Raw genomic sequence first — 15,216 nt, 5'->3', positions numbered from 1 at the left:
TTTCATGGTTATTGTAAACAGAACAACCTGGTAGGAGAATTCTTTTTTCTTCTCTTTTAGATTTCTTTAATAAAGGATTTATGATGCTGAAATAAAAAACATTTCTCTTTGAAAATAAAACAGACAACAGTCAAGGCTGATGCCCTGAAGTCCACACTAACTCCCTACTTAATATTAGCTAGCCGATAACTGAATTAGATATCCTAAATCATTCATCAGGCTTGAGTTATCCCTGTAGGTGGGAAAAGGAAACATCAAAATCATACAGAGATATTAAATGAAATACTTTTCCAATTAATAAGATGTTCAAGAAATGTTTCCAGTACTGTAAGTCAGTTTTATTTAAAAAATAGAGTTCAAACATCATTTTTTATAAGGTGCAACATATGTACTGTTTTCTACATTTAAAAAAAAAAACCAAACACCAAAACAATATTCATAATTATAGTGTCATTCCAACACAGAATCAGTGGGTCTCCTGTAATTCTTAAACATTCTTTTTCTGCATCCTCAAAGCATAAAAATTAATTATTAGTATCGCTGTGACAGCCAAAGGGTCTGGCTAATGTCATCCATGTTCTGTACTTTAGTAATAAACTGTCTGGTACAGATTGCTTCAAGTACACATCAGAAGCTGAATGTAACTGAACACTTCATGCAAAACAAAGGTACAATACTGAACTTGCATCATCCGAAGACTTTTGTTCTTTTGTTTAGTTTGACATCATCGAAGTCCAATGGCTTGAACATGAGGATTTAACAGAGGTTGCATAAAGTGAGCACTATATACTAAATTACTTATGTAACTCCCAGATTGATCAGGCTACGTGACTATCTTGAGCTCTAAAAATTCAAATAAATACTTAAGGCTGAGATCTATGCCTCTTGGAGTCTGTTCAGAAACTTCTGAAACATATTTGGGAATACAGATGGAAAACAGTGACTGATAATGGGCTTGTTACGGGGAAATACATTAAATCATTACATCAGAACTACATTTTTTGAGAAAAGCATGTTACTAATTTATATTAAGAGTGTTCCCCATTCAGCCACTCAAGCTAAAAGAGCAACAAAGACTGTAGCATGGAGGAAGTTCAACAGAAAGACTTACAGACAACTACTGTCTTTGGAAGTGTCTGAAGCGCTAAGTTTTCTAATTAGCAAAGCCTGTCCAGTTTCAAAACCTGTCTTGTCATTCTAGCATCACCTCAGCCTTGATAATGCCAAGCAACTGGAGTTAGCTATGGCTATGCCATTTCTGGAGAGCTAGATATCAGTCCCTGCTCTAAGGGGGTTTAATGTATTTTGAACGGACACTGGAACAAGGAGCAGCAGTCTAACCACTCACGTACAGTTACACATCCAAAGCTTTTTTCCTTGACCCCTTAGATATTTAAACCATTCCATCTGAAGAGGAACGCGTTTGATAGAAAAAAGCAGGACCCCCATTTACCTGCCTTCTGCTGAGGGGTACTCTCAGGGTCAAACTGCACCCAAAATAAGTGTCTAAATCTCAGTGCCTTCTGTTGTTGTTTCTTACAAACATGCTGGTTTTATGGATCCTGTTCTTAAGTCCTGAGGGCTTCTCATATGCAGTCTGATAAGACGAGGTGACAAGCTGTCACAGGGCTGACTGTTGGTTTTGGTGGATCAGGCCTCTGGGTATTAATGGGAATTAGCCACCAAAGTTTATGCCTATGCATAGCCACAAACTGAGTTTAAGCTGATAACCCAGGACAATACCCAAGTGAGTTTGTATTCATGGCTAGTTTAACCTTAGTTAGGTGACTCTCTGTCTTTTTTGCAGGAATAACAATTTTTTCGGTGTTGATATACCATCCTGGGTCCTGTTAGCAAACATTGCCTTCAGTACTATCAATGCTCCTCAGCATGGGCTATGTACTAATGCAGCATGGACTGAAAATTCGTTGGCTAACAGAGAAGGCTGTAGATCTCTCGTTTTCCCTGACACACATGAAGCCTTCAGTTTGATTTCAAATAGCAGATAAATTCACTTTTAAATTTATTTTTCTCGGTTTATGAGCGAAAGCAGTATTTTAATGTCCAAGTGGGGAGAATACGCACACTTGCTTCCTATGTGAACATAAAGGAAGATGGAGAAAGTGTTCATCAAACATGTATGTATTCACATTAACAGCTATAAAAGTGAAAAGTAGAACACAGTCCTTCAGTTTTATTTTCAGAACAAGATTCCCTCAAAAGTCAGCCCATTTATCTTAGTCTAAATCCCCTAGATTCTAGTTTTGGGTAGGAACTGACATTGGTACCAAGCCCCTTTTGGATTTAGTTGTGTGAATGCACTGATTTTACTATGGCATCTGTGTTCAAATGAGGGAATCCAATGTTTATGAGCTTGGTTGTTGACTTGGCTGGTTTTTTATGAGTTTGGCTGATGATAGCTTCACAGAAAAATAGAAGAAACAACAATATTATGTTGTGTTTCCTATTTTCAGAGGGAAAGAGTTGCTCCGTTCTATAGTTTACATAGTTTTGACAATATCCCTTTAATAATACATTGTTCTGCAGATGTTCAGTTAACAAAAAGTATACACTGAAATATTTATGGGCTTTGGCCAGAGCTACATATATTTATGTCAGTCTGTTGCAAACACTATTGTTAAATGGAGTACTTAGCAGATTAGAATTATCCCTTTACTTCCGTTTCTTTTACTTAAACAATTTGGACCATACTTTGTGTGAATGCAGTGGGACACATGCCAGAAGGAAGCAGGGTCACCGGAGATAAGAGGAGGAATTTGTGACATGTAACTTTGGGCATCTAACTTAGGGTGTACCTGGCTAGTTGTCTCAGCTCAGGGACACAGTGATCATGCACGTTGCCTACACGTTGGATCAACAGTCTAGTTTTTGTCTGGAGCAACAGGCTCTTCTGGCATGAAAGGACTCCCATCATCTCTGCCCAGGAAAACCATCTGGACACAATGGCCTTGAGCTTCCGGCTTCTGTATGAGTTTGAACAAAAATACCAGAGGTCTTAGATGCCCAAATGAAGGGTCCAGACTCTAAGAGGGTCTTGAAGAGGATTCAGGGCATCTAAATTAGGATGCAACCTCTCTCCAATCTCTAAGCTTTTACTTATAAAACAAACACTGGGCAGTGTGGATCACGTGTTACTAAGAGTAGAATTTGGTCTTCTGTAGTATTGACTAAAGTGCTAGTATATTAACACAGACAACATTGAGTCTGTGCACCTTACATAGGATCACAACAAGGGTTTAGGAAAATTTAGCATTTTTACCTGAGTGGCTTGGAGGTCCCTACCGGGGGCTGTTAAATCTTGTGTTCTTGCTGCAAGCAGATCTATAATTAGAGCTTTGCTATTGTTGTTTGCATTCTCAGTCCCTTTGGCCTTATCCAAGGGGCCTATTGGCTATCCGTAGATTCCACAGTCCTGTGACTGGCAGATGCATAAAGAGTAGATCTGCTAAGAATAAACATTTGTGGCTGATAAATAAACTTCAACAATCTCTTGGCAGGTGCAGACAAATGCCAAGAAATAGCAATAACCAAAAGGAACTACATGGAGAATCAGGAATCAATGCAGAACTTCATTAGATCATGAAAAATGACGACGTACACAAGGGGAGACAGGTGAGGGATTCAGTCTCTTGTCCCTAACATCGATGAGAGCTGGATACCAGTCTCCCTTTAGTGCCTTTGAAAATTCCTCCATGAGCTTCTATGTTTTTTTCCTGTTGTCACAACAAACCACATAATACTAAATATTACAGTACCTGTATGCAAAATTGCATAGAGAAATAATAGGTCCTTACAAATAAGTCACATTTCAACATTAATAAAGGGAAGCTGATTGACAGAAATGCTAAACTGTATAAAATTCAAAGGACTAAAGCAGGGAGCAGAAGTGAGTTGAAGTGTGTTCTTGCTCATTTAACTCCAGTCCTGGTTCACTTAACTTTTACAAAAATAAAGGAAGATGACAACATTTTTCATTTTAAAATATGACAGTATTTTCCCTCACAAAAATGTTATGATTCAGTAGCAAATAAATAGCCATGACTCCGGTAATGAAAAAAACTGAAGTTGTTCAGACACACTCTCTATTTTGGATCACAAATCTTTATATCTGTTAACAGCTTATATATAAAAGTGCCTGCTAGTGTTCACACCTGCCTCATGAGTTACTGCGAACATTGACGCATCCCACTGGTGCTCCTGGCTCTTTGTCTTTAAGCACCACATCACTTACACCCACCAACTCTCCAATTGAGCTGTTGGCAATCTCATTAAGGAAACACAGCTTGATGTCTGCAGCTGCTCAGAGCTTCTAAACTGCCTTCCTCATTAAATAAGTGCCACCCTGCATTCAATCCCTCTGTCAGAGGCATATTGGGCCATTCCTCATACACACCACATTTTCCCTTTAAACAAAATGAAACACTGAACGTAGCCTTTGTGTTAATCTAGAAGGGATTCCTTTGGGGTTACTTTCCTCTTCCTTTACCAGTCTAGTTAAACATGATAGATTCAGGGTCCTGGTTTGCCATTTGAGCCATATGTCTTAATACATCCTTTTTAGTTATGATACCCAGCAGCCTCCTAGAGGAGAAAAGGAAAGGAAAGGTCAACAATCATCTCATAGATCATGCAGTTTTTTCCCCTGTTCAGCTGCAGGGACATTTTGTGAGTGCTTCCATATAACACTGTCCATCCCATCCATTCCTCAGTTATTATCTTTCATAAAAAGCATTCTCACATCATGTATTTTTACTACTGCAGCCACGTTCATTAAGTTAAATACCTTGGGTTGTTATCTCTTTTTGTTGGGAACATGACTGAGGGAGGAGCTACAATGACTGACGCTTTGTACGACAAAGTAACGAGTTTCCTTAGGCTCAGGCTGCGGAGAACAAACAGCACAAAACCAAGGCACCAGCGCCCTGAGTTAGCACATGGCATTTAGTAATACAGGAACTAAGCTAAAGCACAGACTTTCCGAAACTCTCACTGTTGGACAGCATAATTCCTTCAAATTTAAGTGATAATTTCTCATTTATATGATCCTAAATGAATTCTATCTGTCAGGAAAGATGAGGCCTATGGGATGTCTGGCCCCAGGAGTCAAAAATTTCCTAACTCTCAGTATTCCATGGCTTTTATATCCAGTCCTTGAAGGCCACGAGACATTGAATTTTTAAACTATCTCACTGTTATATTTTTTCCACCTTTCTTTTCATGTAAGTGCAGGAATTCAAGATCAAAATTTCCAAATCCAGGCACCTAAAATCAGGACCTAAATCTATGTCCTGATAATGGTTCTTATTTTCTTAATGCTGAGTACACTGCATCAATAGTAACAGCTGATACACAATATCTTTGAATAACAAAAACGCTTTTTGCAGAAGACTAAATTTTAATCTTCTGCATTTGAAAGTGATTTTGCTATCCCATTGTAAAGTTTCTTCTTACCACTAGATCCTGAGATAAGCAATGATCTCAAAATAGCTCAAATCCCATTGGAATTACAGGATGTTATTTCACACAAATGCACACAATGAAGCTTTTTACTCTTCTAATTTCATGTTTGCCCGCAATTCTTCAGCTTTTTTTCTTTTTTTTTGTGGACTTTTGGTTTATATGCCTTTCCATGTTCCGTTAAAGAAAGCTGAACAGATTAATTTTCCTCCCCTGCACCTTTATCACCATCTTCACAAGCATCTAATCTAGCTGGATGTCTAGAAACAGGCACGTTCTCTGCAAACAATACTACTTGCCAGACCTGTTGAAAACTGAACTACAGTGGGAGTCAGAACAGTTCATTTTGTATTTATCTTTACCTTATCTAAATGACGATACACTAAGGATTTGGGAGAACAGAGTGAAACAAGACACTTGGCAAGGGCCATTTCATTTCTGAGTCTGATTTCTTTTGCTGCCCTGGAGAGACACTGGGCACACTTCCCTTATTCTTCCATTCACAAAATAGACAAATCAAAATATTCTCTTGACTGTCTCAGAGGTGCTGATTAATTAGTTGCTGTCTATACTTGGCTTTAGACAGGAAAAAGCAGTGTTTTTGTTAATGCTGAAGAAAAATCTCCTGAGGTTCTCTACGCATGCTTGGCTCAGCATCTACTCACCCACTGCGAGTGACAAGACACTGCCGGAGTCCGAGTTTCCGGAAAATATCTACCACGGTCTCCATTGGTGTGTGGTCGGTGACCGTGAAAGGGCTCAGGTTGAGAATACGCCGCAGCTTCAGTGGATGGGGGCTGTTGGGTGGCAGTTCTGGGGGGTCTTCAGTGAAATACACAATGGAGTTGCTCACCACCCCATCCTGCCGCTGTCTTGCATTCTCTGTACAACAGAAAGATCAAGGTAGACACTGAGTTAGGTTTGATAAAAAAAAAAAAAATAATAACAAAAAAAATTATCTTTCTTTGGAAAGCAAAGGTAGTAGTAGCTTTTTTCTTTAACGTAACTGAGGTTCCGGAAGTTGGGTTTACAAAGCAAACTTGAATTTCCTTGAGACATTGCTCCCTTGAAGAAAATGTAAGCAATAAAGCAATATTTTTACAAACACATACTTTTGCGTGGTTGGGACGCTTTTCTGAATAAACGTGCAGCTCATTGCAGTCACAAACATCACTAATCCAACTTCCGTCGAATTCAAATGATTATATGTCATTTCCTCCATTGTGAGAATCACAACAGAAACTTCTATTATATGCCTGAAGAAGTGGTGTCAACAGCCTGTGTACAGCCCCAGCTGGCTTGGAGCAGTATGTTTGTTCCCAGACTTCTCGCTGGAGTGGGGGAAATCTGGGCATGCTGAATGGATTTATGAACACAAAGCTAGGAAAAGACAAACTCACATCCCAGGAATGTGGGGGTGGCGAGGGTGTTGTTCTAGACCAACACACCCCACTGGTGTGCAGGGTGAATTTTGTGGTTTTGCACTTAATGCCTTAAATAGAGTTTGCATATCCATATTTTAAAAGGGCAGAAAAAAATAGCATCCTACTTAAAGGAAAACACTTTTTTTTCAACGGTGCATATTTGACCACTTTCAAAAGTTCAAAAGCTATAATTCATACTTTGTTCCAACTATGAAGTGAACTTCACACTACATCTGGACTTTACATGATCAGTACAAGCCTTTTACTTTAAAGTATGCTCCAACAGGAATTCTTAGCACTGAAGTGGTTTATTTTCTTGATATTGTTTACCTCATTTCTACTCAACATTACAGGACGCAACCAATATATGAGATGGATTTCCAAATGATAGACAGCTCTCTCCCCAGAATAAGCATATCGTGTTTGGCTCTGAGGGTTTAACTCCTTCTTTTTTTGTTTGTATAAATTCCTGGAAATGGCTGGAATTATTATCTTTGATTAATATAGGTTGCTTCTGTTCTTGAGAGGTACAGAAAATCAGACATACTCAAAGTGTATGTATATATTCTTGGAGCTCATTGCCATCAATCAAAATGCAGAAACCTGCTCCTGTGACTTGTAACGTGTAGACAGTAATGGTTTCCAACATGTTCCAGCTGCATTTTTTTCCCCTTTAATGATCATTGTCTTGTAATATTTTTGGAACTGAAGCAGCGCTGGCTCAAACCTAGTATCAGTATATGATTTTCAACCTTTTCACCCCACACATTACAAGCCCTATTGCAATTTATAGGAATGATGCTAACTTTGTCTCATCTTGTTTTGACTCATACGTCTAATTTCAAGTGTGAACATGACTGTATAGCTCTTTGATATATGATCTGTGGTAAGAGGTAAAATTTATCAAAAGTGAAGGTAACTCCCACCCTTTGATAAAAACTCTTGACAGCTAGGTATTTCCTTCCCGAAACTGCACCCAAAGCTACAGGCCCAAGCATTTCAGTTACCACATTGCTGTTCCCAAGGCAGTGATGACCCTGGACAACAGCGATTAGCCAAAGCCATGATTTCACTCTTCGAAGTCAAACATCTCTCTAGAGAAATTTGAATGATGTAGTACTATTGAGCAAATTCAGGGGCATCAGAGAAACAGTGGACTTTGTATGCAATCTCACTGGATGGGGGAGTTAGAGTAAAGGTAAAACAGAGGAACAGATCATTTTTGCAGTCAGTGGGTAAGAAAAGCAGATAAAACTTAACAGAAAGAGCAAAGCAAATGGATGATGATGACTGGCTTTACAGATTAATCTACGCAGAAGGCTCTTGTCATACCTAGGGAGTGAATTAGTTCTCCCAAATGTGAAAAGGCCTTTCATATTCAGGAGTTCACAGTTCACAGCCTGTATTAACTATGTCGCTCTCTCAACTCCACACTGAGAAACGTACATTATACAGGCCACCTGGCTTGTGTCCAAGACTCTGCCTTTTGTACAATGCCTCTGAGGCTGGCCAAATTTAAGAAGAGTTTTACAGGGTCAGATACCCCCCTCCATAAGACTATAAGGTAGGTGCCATCTAAATGTAAACACCTATTGCCAGAGGGTGACTCTGTCCACTGGACCTGTGTGCCTGCTCAAAAAAGACCAGTGGAAGGACACAGTCCTCCTGAAGGTGCTTCTGAGTGATCCGAAGGGTAATTGCCATTTGCCTTACAGGGACTGGATGCATTTCTAGAATGTGCTTAGTGCTCCACTTAGTAAGAAAGAAATCACGTAGGCATAAATCATGAGGCAGAGAGCTGTGTGTAAACAGGTATTTGATGTGGGACTCAACAGCTATTACCTTCATCCAAGAAGTCAGTTGTATGAGGGAATCCGAGTACTTTCCCAGAGTATTCTCTGGGCCACCACACTGCTGATACACAATTTATTGGGCCAGAGAAAGAAGCTGAAGCTTCTTGGCTGAAGTGTAGTGCAACCTGTTGTCATACAGAGGCATAAAAACTAATTCAAACTAAGGCAGCATTCTGCAGGGCGCAATCCAGTGAAAAAAGAGATACCGGTGTGGCCCTGACTCTGCTTTTCAGAAGACCTCATTCCCTGGCTATAGTGCTGCGCGGATGGGGCTTACACTGGTCCCAGGCGTAACTCTCCAGTATCTCTAGATGCCGTCAGGGTGAGCAGGAGATAAGAACCTGAACAGGAGAATAGAAGGTGCTTCACCACATGTGATATTTACCTCTTGGCAAGTGATTTTATAGTTTGAGGAGGCTGAGCGCATGGCTCCATGAACACAACTATGAAGGCAAGCTGAGGTGAAGGTTTGCAACACATTAGCTACTCTGTGGTGATGACGAGCAGTGACTACTTTTGCGATAAATGCAAAGCAAATTTGGCCGTAAGAGAGGATTAGCTATTAAAAAGTTGCTAGCATAGTACAAAACCAGTGTTTTGCCCTGCCTTTTACTGGAACTGTGTACTGTGTCTTTTGGAAAAGTGAAACCAAATCCATATTTTAAGTCACAAAGACACAAGCCGTACTGGAAAGATTAACTGTTTATCACAGAATAAGCACAGAATGACATCAGGAGCTGTCATACTCAGCCCAAGAGGAAGAGGGTCACCAAAGGTCCCTGACAGATGAGGATTTTAGGAAAACTTATCTATGCAGAGGAATTCTTTATTTTAAATCTCAATTCTGCCTCAGATCCTATGAAAGGTACTCTAATTAGAGCTTATCAGGAAACAGTACCTTTTCCTCTGGAAAGTGCGGACGTCAAAAAAACAGGTTTCAAAGAGGAAAGCATTTTGATCTAAAATGTCCGCTGAGTTTATTTCAAACTGATTTCTTTGTTGTCAGTGCATAGCTGGACATTTTCACACATGTCCTAGCAAGCCCATTCAGCCACGTTGCCATTTATGACCCGAATCAAAAGACTCAGTCCCTCAACATTCTCTGACTCGCTTCAGGCAGCATCGGGTCTTTCTGCTTTTAAAGTGAGGGCTCTGCATCTTCACTCCATGCAATTTTCCCACTGACATACCTCCCTGCAAAGGTGATGTAAAAGGCTATAAAGTTAGGATGGCAGCAAGTGTTACAGCCACGACATGGCACAGACAGTGCAAAAGCCAGACACAGGGTAGGCTAAATACATCTAATTAAGGTTTTTTACTTCTCACAGGGGAATGCAGAAGACATTTGAAACTCATTAGCAAAAGCAGGATAAAATACAAACTATTTTATAAATGGTATCGGCTCTTGGCATTTACGCATTTGGTGAAACTTCGGACACATATTTACTTTCCTGGCTTGGGCATACAAGGCATCTTTTGTTACCACCAAAGGAAGATTAACCCTGTGAGAAAATCAGTTGTTTGAAAGGGGTATTGCAGCTAGCAGCCTTGGACTTCACCTTGGTGTCTTTAAAATCCTCTTATACTGACATTGCTATACAGAGGATTATAACTTCATGGAGACTTCTTTTTGCTTCTTTTTGAAGGACAGATGAAGGAGCAATCAGTGATAGTAGGCTTTTAATGAAAAAGTTAGATTCCCACACCCCTTGGAAGTTAAATTACAATTGCACAATTAGAAGAGCTGTAGAACTGGCAGTAAGGCCTGTTCTGCTTTCCTGTGTTTTGAGAAATTAGTGATATAAGTAAATACGAAATTAATTCAGTGCATAAACTATTTCTCTGACTGAAATGACAACTTACACCACAAAAGGGAAAAAAAAGAGAAAATATTTTCTTGCTGAAGAGAACTCCACACTACATTTTAAGGGGAGAAAACTGGGCTCTGTCATTTCTTTTCTTCTCCTGCATGTAGTATTGATGCAGCGTTGATGGCTTTCTGCTATGAGTTGAGAAGAGGGGACTCAAGTAACAGCTGAGTGTCTTTAAATCAATGAATATAAATTTTAGGTCAAATCACTTAGATGGGGTCTTTCTACATCCAGGAGACAAAAATAAATATGCATTAAAAAATGTGTGCTTTAAAGAGCACTCTAATTTCAAATTGTGTTTTAGCTTTATGAGAAGTAGGCAGGAAAGTGGCCCTCTAAAATAGCCCTGATTTTCCATCTATGGATTTTCTTTTCTGAAGAATACGGGGGGTTCCATCCGAGACAACAGCTTTTTAAAGGTGCCCGAAGCAGAGGGATGAAACAGGCCCGCTCAGAGAGGAGAAATTCCATGTCAAGGAGATTTGGATATGCCAGACATTCCACTCCCCTGCAAAGTACGAGGCAATCATGCCCAGCCAGCAGCCTGCCTGCCCAGCTGGCCCTCAACACCACGGGACTGCCATAATTGGGAGGAGACCATGGGGTTGATTTGCCAGGCTCACAGACCTCCACAGCTCTGGGTGCCCTGGCTACAGGGAAGGTGGGAACACTTCCTTTCTTCCAACATACCTGCTTTTTCAATCCTCACCTAGCCATCAGGCCAGACAGGAAAGGACCTCATGGGTCAAAACCTGCAATGACCTGGATTGAGCTCTCAGGCAACCAGCCAGCTATCCACCAGGTCTTAGCAAAACTCAGCCATCTTTACCAAACAACATCCTCCACTGAAAAGCTTTCCACCTCTAGTGCAAAAGGTTTGCATGTGAGAAAAAGATGAAAGTGCAACAGAAAGAAGCCCAGGGACTTGCACTTCATCACAGGGTGACAAAGATTCACAACTGCCCCAGCTGCTACCAGGAGCTCATTGGATACTAGAGGAAGCTCAGCACTGCCGTGGCTTTTCATCTGTTTCTGACAAAACTTTTGGCCATATGAATCAGGTTTACCTCTGTTGTCTCTAGCAGAATCGTTTTGGACTGTTGTGAGTGATGACAAAATTAAGCCCACAAAAATCAAGCCCACAGAATTCTACTTCCAGCTATGAGCCCTAGCAACTACTAAAAGCCAGACTTTGGGAAAAAGTTAGATTTCATTCTTATTTATCCATTCTTTAAGGTGAATAACACTGGTAACATCCTACCCTATCAAAATCAAACAAATGTACACCAATACTCTCTACTCACTTATTGCCAGAATCAGCTCTCGTCTCTGTGCAAATCCAATAAGTCTCTCTGAGTCTTTTGAAACCACTACTGGGAAGCCATTGTAGTCAGTCTCCTTGATTAGTGTCTCAACATCCTCCACCGTCATGCTGTCCTGCGTCAGAACAGAGAGAGGAGCTTCACCACGCCTTGGTCTCATGACGTCTGTTGCCAGGGTTCGGTGGGTAAATTCATCCTTCACATCCAGAAATGGGTAGCCGTTCAGATGAATATGAGCTTCATAGATCCCTTCTTTCCCAAAGGCATCTGCCACCCACTTGCTTGTGACAGCTGCAGCCATAAGAGGTACGATGTACTCCAGGCCTCCAGTTAGCTCAAACATAATCACCACCAGAGAGACCGTCATTCGGGTAACACCACCTGCCAACAAGGAAAGCAGTCAAGTTTTCTTCAGTGCTCTTTAAGTGTATGTATTAAGCAATTCGTTTACATTTTTGTACCTTACACTCAAAAAGGCATGAGATTATTCAGTCTGAGTACTTTGCCCTTATACTTCATGAAGTAGTTTGGGGCTTATTTCACTAAAGGAAGAGTTTTCATCTGCTGCAATTTTCATCAAACAGATTGAGTGAACTTGCCCAAGTCAAAGATGCTAACACTGAAAAGCAAATAACAAATGCTAAAAGACAGCTATCGAACCAGAAAGCATGCCATCAAAAATCAGCTCTACTGGATATTTGAGAAACTAAAACTGAGTCCTGGCATTAGCCCTATAAAATGACTCCAAGAATCAACTAAGTACTGTGGCTGGGGCAGGTTGGAGCATTAGGAGCTGGCTGTCACATGGGTTTACCTGCCACATCCAAACTGAAGAGAAAGCTAAGCATTATCTTTGGGCACACCATGGTTACAAAATCCTATATAAGGACAGTTTGAGGCCACCGCAAGAGCTACGTTACAGCTTAAACCCTAGCTTTTGAGACCAGTATAACAGACAGTTTGAACTGTATACCACTTGGTTTGAGGCCATCTAGGCATGCAGCTGCAGACAGAGTTATAGCTGTATTTTTCAATCTAGTCTTTCTGCATTAATTTCATATGCAAGCTCTTCTCTCCTTCAGTTTACATTAAAGGATAAAAATAATCATATAACTGCAGACAAGTGTGTACGTATCACTGAATTATTAGGTAACATTTCTTTGCCTCCGTTCAAAAGGTAAATGTAATAAATCTGCTATTTTTAGGCCTCAAAATACATCACCATTTTAGATGAGAGAAATCAGCAAACAGGTCATTAAAAGATACTTTTAATCTAGCAGTATACAGGAATATTAAATTGTTGATTATTTAACACGATGATCCAGATATGACTTTTGTCTGAGGAACGCCTTGAACTTTTGAGTCTGAAAAGCTGAGAGCAGATACCAGAGTAAGGATCATTCAATACTTACTCCACATCTCTTGCTCTAAGCAAGACAGGTCTTGGGCTTAAGAATGAGCGGTGACCATTCTGCTGTATGTCTCACCATACTATTAAAATCACTGCACCTTGATTTGAACCTTTTAAAAGAGGAAGTGACTGCTGACTAGCAGATCAACTGGAGTATCAGAGCAAAAATTTTGTGTATAATTTCTTTTATGAACATTAAGATCATTCATGGTCAAGAGGAAGTGCTTTACTCTTTTTTGGCAGTAAGATTCATTCCAGCTATTTTAATGTGTCTACACCGTGGTAGGTATTCACATCCAAAGGGGTGATATCCAGATTGCTTTTATAGTCTCTGGAGAAAAACAGGCACCTCTGAGGCCAAATTAATCTGTTCATTTTCCTGGCTTTAGAAGTCTGTTGCCAGATGAGACTGATCTTTCCAGTATCTCAATTTTCTGTTTTGACTGTGAAGGGTATCAACACAGCTAGCTCAGATGTTGATGTCTACATTACATACATTAAATTTAGACAAGCAAATCCCGCCCTTCCTTTCTCTATAACTGATAGCACAAATGATCCTACTTTTCTAGCAAGAGACTTCAAAACGGAAACTTTTACAGCTCTTCCCTGAGTACTTTCATTTAAAATCTTTCATTTCAAATCTAACTAATTACATCAATCATGTGTTATACCTCTCCACTATTATTTCATCATCTAATGACGGTATCAGCAACAATAACAAAAGGAGGTAAACCATTCAATTATAGAAGGGGAAATATATGATAAGGCAAAAAATGTGTTCAGATAGCATGTTTGTAAGATTCCTATTGTATCTATGACTAGAATTTTGATATGTGAGGTATTATTCAATGATCTTGTTTTAATAGTTAACAGATCATTCCTGTTATACCCAATAAATCCTACTGATTGAATATAACCACATATTGGCCTACGGTCAAAACGAAAATCAAAAGACAGCCCCATCAAGCAGTGTGACACAGCCAAAATAAGACCCAGAAATTGTACCTTTGCGTAGCTTAAAATTTGGCCAGAGCTGGGAAGATTGTTCCCTGCACTGAGAGAGAGCACAGTCTAAACAAGGAAGTAGCTTTAGTCCAGCTACAGTGGATTTCGTTACATCAAAAGGGGGGGGGGCGAAATCAAGCAAAAAACACTCCTTCTTGGAAACCTGTAGCCTAACTTTAATTTTTTCTTTCCTTTTATGTATGTGCTTTTTTGGTGGATTACAAGGAGTAGGCATTGGTGACTGCAAGCCTCTACTACAAGTTGACTACCTGGCAGATCACTGGAGAGACCATTTGAGGCAGCTGCCCATGCTTTAGCCCATCATGTCTCTTAAGTCCAGAAAAGCCAGCGTATCACCTAACACAAACACAAAGCCCTCTTAAACAATTTGTAGATCCCCACACATCAGTATTATCCATGCACAAAGCAATGGTCAGCAGATACTGTACCCAAGCAAGCTGCCGCTCCCACCATAGCATAAAGTCCTGGTGTGACGCAGTCTGCCCCGGGCCTGCACCAGTTCCTGAAGATGATCCAGTCATGATGGTGATACGCCAGCTGCTCTACTCCAATCCCAACCATCCTACCGGCCATGGCTCCAACAGCCATGCTGGGAATGAAGAGGCCTGAAGGGATCTTGAATAAAATATAGACACATGAGCACCTTGACAAAAATGGCTAGTAGTGAACTTATTGATCAAACAATTTATTATTAGTAGTAAGAGAATCCAATTTCCTTATTAAACACTAGCTCAGAAGACCATAGCCTTATGGCAGCCTACATTGATGTTCCGCATGGTCTGAGATCGGTTTCTGCAATGACTGAGTTTGTGTGGCTACATGTGTATTAAT

The 15,216-nt window shown here is 40.2% G+C and overlaps 1 protein-coding gene across 4 annotated transcripts in view; it reads right to left on the bottom strand.

Moving 5' to 3' along the window:
* Positions 1-331: 331 nt before the first annotated feature.
* Positions 332-15,216, bottom strand: part of CLCN4 (chloride voltage-gated channel 4) — a 49,261-nt gene continuing 34,376 nt past the window's right edge. For all 4 annotated transcript variants that reach the window (XM_054205381.1, XM_054205409.1, XM_054205390.1 and 1 more), the window contains exons 9-12: positions 14,814-15,000; positions 11,931-12,329; positions 6,144-6,360; positions 332-4,602 (exon numbers count right to left, since the gene is read on the bottom strand). In XM_054205381.1, the coding sequence (XP_054061356.1) occupies positions 4,512-4,602; positions 6,144-6,360; positions 11,931-12,329; positions 14,814-15,000 (894 nt within the window). In that variant the 3' untranslated portion in view covers positions 332-4,511. The remainder of the gene's footprint in view (positions 4,603-6,143; positions 6,361-11,930; positions 12,330-14,813; positions 15,001-15,216) is intronic.

The sequence above is a fragment of the Rissa tridactyla genome, chromosome 1 (assembly GCF_028500815.1).
Source record: "Rissa tridactyla isolate bRisTri1 chromosome 1, bRisTri1.patW.cur.20221130, whole genome shotgun sequence".
NCBI lineage: Eukaryota > Metazoa > Chordata > Aves > Charadriiformes > Laridae > Rissa > Rissa tridactyla.
The sequence above is the reverse complement of the archived record's forward strand: the minus strand, read 5'-3'. Positions and strand labels throughout refer to the sequence as shown.